We start from the raw sequence: 8,593 nt of genomic DNA on the forward strand, positions 1-8,593 counted from the left end.
ATCACAATCCAAAAAATTAATCGAAAGAAAAACACCAAAACAAAATATGTAAGAAATTGATTTTTATTCATGTTAAATAAAACATTAAATTTAAATAATATAATTAAATTACAATCACATAATTTGTGTAATTTATTTAAAAACTAATTTATTACCCCTTCCAGTACCAGGAATTTCCAAAAATGTATACTTAATTTAATCTTATTCATTTTGAGTGTATTTTAGAAAGAATAAATGCATAAAACGCTTTAAACTTTTAACAACCATAGGAAATACCAGGAAATAAAATTATCAGTAAACAATAATTTAAAATATTATAATTTAATAGTAAATTATAACCTAAAATCGTATTTTTATTGAAAATAGGTTCACTTTTTTCAACAAGAGAGACTTGAAAATTCCTCTGATTATTCTCTTTTCAAGTTGAAAAAGTTTTTGTTTTTATATCAAAAAAATAGTATAGTATATTAAACTAAACGCAATAATAATCTTTACAAAAAGGAGTTTCAGAATGTAAAAATGAATTATATAACTTTTCAATTTGAATATTTATTATTGAAAAACAAGGGATACATCATTCCTTGAATATTCAGAAAAGCGATTACATCAAACAAAAAAACACTGTGATCTCATAATTGTTTTTTTCATCTTTTTGTAATTCGGTGAAAAATAAAATAATTAGAGTTTGTCAAAAAAGAGTAAAATATAACACTGAAAAAATAAAAGGAAAATACACTTTTGTAAAAATCACCTTTTTAGTTCTTTCTTATTCAATAAACAATAAAAACCTTTTAATTTAATAATAAATGAATAAGATTGTTTTTTAATCGTCAGACACACCAATTTAAATAATAAAAGAGTCATAAACAACTCAAGGAGTAAAATTAAGACAGTAAAACCAAAATTTGTCTTAAATAATCATGACACCTTGTTTATTTAATTTCGTGTGTCTTCCAGTTGTGAGTAATAAAGATATGACTTTTTCAAAAAAAGACAAATGTATTATGAATACAGAGAGAAAGTTTTTCTATATGATTGGAAAGACAAGTATTTGTTTGTTATTATAAAACAAATGGTAACATATAATCTGTTTTGTCTGATTATTTTTTTGTTTTGGCATTTGTTTTTTGAAAATGCATTTTTGGGATAAAAATCAAAACCAGAAAATTAATAAAAACGAAAGATTTACTGATAAACAGTATATACTTTATGTATATACTTATAAGATAGTGACTCTTATCAACCAGATTTTGTATTTTATACACCCACTTTCACAATATATAGCTATTTGAAGTGAATATACTGTTTGTTGTTTGTGGCCTTTATACAGGGATACACAATAGAAACTAACCAACAAATAGATTCACAATTCTTTTATTTTGAATTGATATACCAACTCAGTAGAGTGATGCTATCCTTACAAATTTAAAATCAATGATAAAGCATACAAAAACGAAGAAGCAGGGCAATGTGAGTCAGAGATTTGAAAATTTATATAATCACATCATTTATTTGTATAAGTTTATAGTAAAATATTAGTATAATAATAATAATTTAATAAAAAAAGCAAAGCCCCTCCCCTATAAATATGTAAAAAGGCTTTGAATATTGTATGATACACAGATATGATTTCCAGAGATCCCAAAAGAAACAGAAAAATATCAAAGATAATAAATAGATTATTAACTATAATAAAACCAATAAAACCAAAAAGTAATTTATTCCATTTCCATCAATAATTCTGTCAATTCATTGAGGAAATTCAACCTGTCCACCTTATCGTGGTGATGATGATATACCTTGTAGGCATTGAGGGCAGCGATGTCAAGTAAATCATAAAGTATTCTCACATTCCATCTTGAAGTGCGCCTTCTACAAGTGTAAGTATGTATCATCTGATCTGCACTATCAACACCTCCCATTGTCGCGTTGTATTGTTTTATCACATTTGGTTTGTGTACACTCACAAGTTTGCCATCCTTTCCCCTCACTTGCTCCTGAAAGGTGTACAACTCTTTAGCATTATGCATCGTCGTCATAATGAGCAGTAACTTCTTCTTTTCATTATAGTAAGAAAACAATTTGCATACACCCTTTGTATACACTTCCGTTGAATCTGCCTCTCTTGTAGTAGCCTTTTTATCATCATTGGGGTCATAACGTTTGATTTGCTTGGCTTCTTCTGGTACCTCAACTTTATTTTTTCGCACAGTCCCAAGCAATGTTGAACCATATTGAGCCAAATAATGTGCCAATCTTAAGCTACAGAAAAGTTGTCACATACAACTGTCACAAACTTTCCCATACACAGTTGTGGAGCTACCATATCTATCGTCACCCGAAATCCTTGATTTTCTTCCTTCTTGTCGCATTTTCCACAGTACATCTGTAGGTTTATAACCATACCACTTTCACAATCACAGCACATCTTTTTGTTATTCATTGAATATATTATCAAACACAATATCAACAACAAGTCAATTACCGATGTATATGTCTCAACATCGTGAATCTCCGACTTCATTAATTATTCTTACAACAAAAACAAAAAACAAATACAAAACTTGATGCCGTAACACTGGGGTTTGGACTTGATGAATACCTTTGCCCATATCTTTCCCTTGAATGCGCAAAGGTGTTCATCAACCGATAGTGTGGTGCTCGGTGTAAAGTATTTGTTGTTCACTAAGTTGTGAATAAAAGCTTCCAACACTTCCCTCATTTTGCCAAACTTGTCATTTGAGTTTGGCGTGTTTGATGCTTTGATTAACCCCTTTTCTATAGTCTCTTCATCATTTACTTTTTGTCTCACTTCAACATCCTTTTTTAGCTTCTCTTCGGTCAGGTCAACAGGATGTTTTTTTGACCCACTCATCACAACTCAAATAGTCTTCTTCTTCGGTCTCTTCTTTATTCTCTGGAATTTCCTCTTCATCGGATGCACTGTCCTCACTCTCTTCTTCATCACCTTTAAAACAACTCTCTTTCTCAACTTCATCCGGAAAAGTTGTGACATCGTAAGTCTCGATGTTAGCATTGATAAGTTGAAAAACATTTCTGGGCATAGCTTTACCATAAATATTTGGTTTCCCGTGTTTTTCGTTCCAAAGCTCGGAAAATGGATTCTTTATGTCGTGGTGTGCTCCCATATATAGTAAAATGCCGAAATATCGTATAATGTCTATTTTTGTTATTTGGGGTTTACCTTTTTTTCCTGATAATTTGGCGTTGGTAAATGCTGTTATTTTTTCGACTAAATTTTCGTCAAAAAACCCAAAAAACAAGTCAGAAGCAGTCGAAGTACAAAATTCTGCTTTATAGTCAGCACCCACCTTCGCAACCTTCCTTTTGAACTTTTTCTTTTCTTTGTTGATGGGACCCATTGCTTTCCACTTGTAGTCACCAACAATCAAGTCTTCCATGTGATAAGAACGAGTTTGGATGTTTTTTTGTAAAACAAACGTTGGTATAATGGTTTTATAATAGTTTAATTATTATATCACATAATTCAAATTAAATTTATGAAAATATATTATAATAACATTTAAAACAAAATAACATTCATTATACTTTATAAAAATACTTTAAATAAAAATAAATATAAACAACAACCCTGGAAGTTGAACTGAAAAATAATATGAAAATAACACCAAAAGGATGACATAACATAAACATGTTAACGAAGAATGGGTAAATGTATACACAAGCACGCAAATACGACTTTTTGTACTCAAATATAATAGTTTGTTTATAGTTTCTATATGCTCTGTCAAATACTAACGAACAGATTCGTAATTCTTAAAAATGTACGTGTAAACCTTTCATAATGTTTGTTTTTGAGTAAATTTTAATTATCAATAACTATGAGGGGGTAAAACTCTGCAGTGTTTCATGAATATACACAGTTAAATATACACGCAAAAAACATATTTGAACAAATACACGTAGTAGATAATGAGTGAAAAGAACAACTTTTATTTGCTTTGGGCTGATGTTTGTTGATGTTTATTTATTTTCATTTTATATATACTTGTTATGATGTAACATCTTTTGTCTATAACCAAAATAAACGTTAAAAGCGTCGAAAAACGAAATTATATAACAGAAATGAAGAAGAGTGATATGTTGATACATGAAAGGGACAAAAAAGTGAAAATGTTCAATTAATCAGCAAGTATAACACATAACCCCACATAAGGGTTCAACGAATAAACTATACTTTTAATTTTAAACCAATTATTTTAATTCATCGTTTTTGTTGTCATTATAGTAAATATATAATAATAAAACTTTACAATATGAACTGTAAACTTCAATTTTTTAATTCTTTATCTTATCTTCGAAACATTTGGCATTTTAAACACTTGTTATACTTTTTGAATTATTTTTTATTATAAACAACAAGGAATTGTTACACTCAATACAAAATTGCAAACTCACTTATTTAGTTTTTCTGTTGTTTTAATAAAAAAATGACGGTTATTTGTTTATACATTATTTTTACTGGCTTTCATGAACTATAAAATGGTGATTTTCCTTTAAACTTTTCAGAATTTTGGAATTGGGTTTTGTTTTTTTTGAAAATTATTTAAAAAAAATTAAATTTTGTTAATATCTGGTACTGGAAGGGTTAATAAGAAAATAAACTCGACAATTTCTAACAATTTAAACAAAACAAATGTATTATTCATTTTTATTATAAATTGTTATTACTATTATTGTTGATATAATAACAAATATTATCAACAAAAATAATCAACAATATTTTTAACATATCACTGATTTTAATTTCGGCTTAAAACAAATAGATTTGTAAACGAATTTGACAAAACTTTTTTAAGCATTTTTATAATTAATAACTAATAAACTAATAATTTAATTAAAAATAATTATATCTTTTAAGTTGAAAATAAATATTTTTAATTTACTCAATTTAGATTTTATTTTAATTTATTAACTCACAATTATATAACTCATTATTAATTCTACAAATCATAAGAAAATAATAATAATTAATGAATAAAAAAATTAATATGTGAATTTATGATATTTTTATTGTATTATTCATTATATAAAATAATGGTTATTATATATTTTTATCTAGTTTTTATAGATAATAAAATAACAATTTAATAAATTATTAATTTTAATAATTTAAATTATTATTTTATTGTTCAATTATTAATCATATAATATATGTAAAATAATAAAATAACTGATTAATTCAATATTATCATTTTAGTTGGATTTACAGTCTAACCTCCAAAAGCTGTACTTCTTACAAGCAAGTTATTTCAAGAGTGGTTGTTTTAGACTAAAACATCTCTTATGGTTGTGCTCTAAAGCGAGGTTTTTGAGGTTTATTTGGCCAAAAATGCCCGCTTTTGAGAGAAAAAAATAATTATAATATCAATTCCTGAGATGTTGGATTTACTTAAAAAACCATTGGATGTCTTTAAGCAATATTAAATAAAACATAGATATGTTTGTGTTTTATATACTTAATAGCTGTTTTAATAACCTTTTTTTATTTCGAAACAAGGTGATTTTTGTTCTCGTTGTTTGTGGCAATTATAAGAAGTGATTTTGTTGCCCTAATTGTGTTTAAAGAACCCAACCTCTCGTTTTACTTGATTATGTCACATGTGTTGTAATCACAAAAAATCAAATTGAACTATAAAATATAATATATTGATGAATTACTATTCATAAAATATATTATAATATTGTTGTGTTATTGTTATGATTGAGTATGCAATATTGATATCACCAAGTTTTAAATGTATTACTTTTCGATTCAATATATTTGTTCAATTACACACAATATAAGAATGGTGTTATTCAATGCAATAAGATTAACGCTAAATAACATATAGAATGTTAAAAATTTATATTAAACTATCCAACTCTCTTCGTACTTTAACTTGGTGTTATTATTCATGTTTATATTTTAACATTTTAAACTATCGGGAAGTAGCTACTCAGATCACTTTATTAATAACAAATTTAGTCTTGTGAATACAAAACGTTATCAACAAAAGTGTTCAAACTTCTCCTTTCTTTTCATCCATAATTTTAAATTCACAGCTTATATTTGATATTAATCATACAATTATTTCAAATTTTTTTAACTAGCCAAAAGGATAATTTAGTGGGTGTTAAGAAAAAGTGAGCTAAAACACAATTTAAGTTTAATAAAATTAGTTATTGTTGAGTTTTTTAGACACAATTTTTTAAAAAAAAACATTTAGTATATAGGGATCTATAAATTGGTTGGGATCCATAAACTAGTTGGGGAATTTATTAGAAACTTTTAAAGAAAAAAAACAATGTTTACACGTATTTTGGAAAAGAAAAACCCCGCTCTGCAGTTTTGGGAAGTATAAAACATGTTAATTTCTATTTTTGTTTTTGTTGTTTTGCAATTTTAGAAATTAATAAAAACCAATGAAACCAAAAAATAACCAATGAATAAAAATAAATCATTTATATTTTTTGTAGATAAAATATATTATTTCGGAAGAGAATCGCGTTCTCTTTTTTATCATATAACACTCATTCAAACATTTTAATCACAGTTTCCACAAAAAGTGGTCAACGACCATGGCAAATATAATTATCTCGCTCTCACACACATTATATATTATATTTTATCACAATCTCTCCCCGCGTATTATAAATATTGTAATGAATTACTGTTTTGAGTTCAAAATATTTTCTTTTATAGTCCAAAATTCGTTTTTTTAAATCTGTTGACTTTTAAATCCATTATATTTATATGTAATTTTATTATATTTAAAATTTGGATTGAAACGTAACAACGTTTTTGATTAATACAATTAATATTTTAATATTATAAATTATTAAATTTTAATTGTTTATCGAGATTCATTTGAAATTATTATGGCAATAAATGGCGATTAAAATATTTATTAAAAGCATTTTAATAAAAAACATTATTTTTATAAAATGTTTTTACTTTAAATGTTTGTTATATTATACTATTTTATGCTATAATTATTAATAATATTTATTATGCTTATTTATTAGTTTATAAAATTATTATTTTATCAAGAATAATGATTCAAACATCAACTTATTCTTTAATAAATAACAGGCATCAGACACACAACATTCAAATGGTGTATTTAACATGTTGTTAACAGCTTTTTATTAACAACAAAACTCACTCTTGATATCCAAGAATGTGTTTATTAAAGTTGACTTTATTAATTTATATAACTAAAACAATATTATAATTTACTATCAATAAAACTATTGATTTTTCATTTTATTATCAAAAAATCAACAACGTTTTCAATTATAAATGTAGTGTATTTACCTATCATTCATTTCATTTTATTTATTCAATAAATGTTATCAAAGAGTCCGTTACAACAATTTGAAATTCCAATTTTTCAAAATAAAAATTATAATTATTTTAACAAAAATTGGTTTTTTAACTTTTTAAAACACATATTTTAACATATTACCCTTTATAACGAACAAAAATATTATAACCTTATCCCACATTTATCATATATAACACTTTGTGTTAAAACATATTAAAATAAATATTATCGTTAACACTTAAAATAACGCCCTTATTTTTGTTTTGGCCTGTTTTTTCAGGGATATTAATCAAATTTTTGATGGTTTTCCTTTTTTGGCTTGTGTATAAACTTGGGCCACAAAGTCCGACACGTTATAACAGTATTTTTTTTCTTTTGTTTTTCGGGATATTAATATATTTTGTCGAAAATTATACCTGTTTTACTTATCATTATTTTCCCTTATTTCGATTTTTTGCGTCTATTTTTTCAATTTATATTTTTCAACTTACACTACAATTTCCTTATTTCAAAATCATGAAATATTTTGGTTTATTAAACATGAAATATCAATTTCATACCCAAATTGTATTTTAAAATGACGAATTAAATCTTTATTAAAAACATTTAACAAAATAAAAATTCGATAGTTTTTTTAATTCGTTGTTTTGTACAATAACAACTAAAAACTTGACTTCATTATAATTTTAATATTAATTAAAACTATAAAGAGAATCAAATTTAAATAAAAACACATGAAATTAATTAAAACATGACATATCACAAAACATTTTTATTTTTTGTTGTGTAGAAAATATTAATATTTAAATAATATATAAATGTAAATATATAATAAACAATTAATTTTGTTTTTATAAATTAAATATTGTCGTTTAATATTTGATTCGGAATAAATAACACCAAATTTATTCAAAATAATACATTGGTTTTTGTACAAAATAGTCACACCAAAAATGAATTATGAATAAATGTTTTTTCTTATATTATATATAATTATTTCAAAATCAATTATTATTAGTTTTGTTTAAAAAAACATATAAAAAATTGCAAAATCAATGACTATTTCAATCCAAGAAGCTGTAACAATAATGAAAGTTGTTGGTGAAATACGTTTAAATTTGCTTCCAGATGAATTTATGTCTCAAATAATTGGTGATGAAATGTTTGATGAACGTATTAAAGATATCGTTGGAGATCAAAAATATTCTGTTTTGGCAGCAATGCAGTCAAACCCCAAAGCA

General features: G+C 25.1%; 2 protein-coding genes across 2 annotated transcripts; both read right to left on the bottom strand.

Annotated features, from left to right (window-relative positions):
- Positions 1-1,718: 1,718 nt before the first annotated feature.
- EIN_119140 (hypothetical protein) lies at positions 1,719-2,612 on the bottom strand (the record flags this gene model as incomplete). Its single annotated transcript, XM_004259003.1, has 3 exons — positions 1,719-2,262; positions 2,298-2,428; positions 2,565-2,612. The coding sequence occupies 3 exons, from the start codon at positions 2,610-2,612 to the stop codon at positions 1,719-1,721; spliced, it is 723 nt and encodes a 240-aa protein (XP_004259051.1).
- Positions 2,613-2,846: 234 nt separating this feature from the next.
- On the bottom strand, positions 2,847-3,422 carry EIN_119150 (hypothetical protein; the record flags this gene model as incomplete). Its single annotated transcript, XM_004259004.1, has 1 exon — positions 2,847-3,422. The coding sequence occupies one exon, from the start codon at positions 3,420-3,422 to the stop codon at positions 2,847-2,849; it is 576 nt and encodes a 191-aa protein (XP_004259052.1).
- Positions 3,423-8,593: the final 5,171 nt, after the last annotated feature.

This window comes from Entamoeba invadens (genome assembly GCF_000330505.1).
Source record: "Entamoeba invadens IP1 unplaced genomic scaffold scaff_1105074725163, whole genome shotgun sequence".
Taxonomy (NCBI): Eukaryota; Evosea; order Mastigamoebida; family Endamoebidae; genus Entamoeba; species Entamoeba invadens.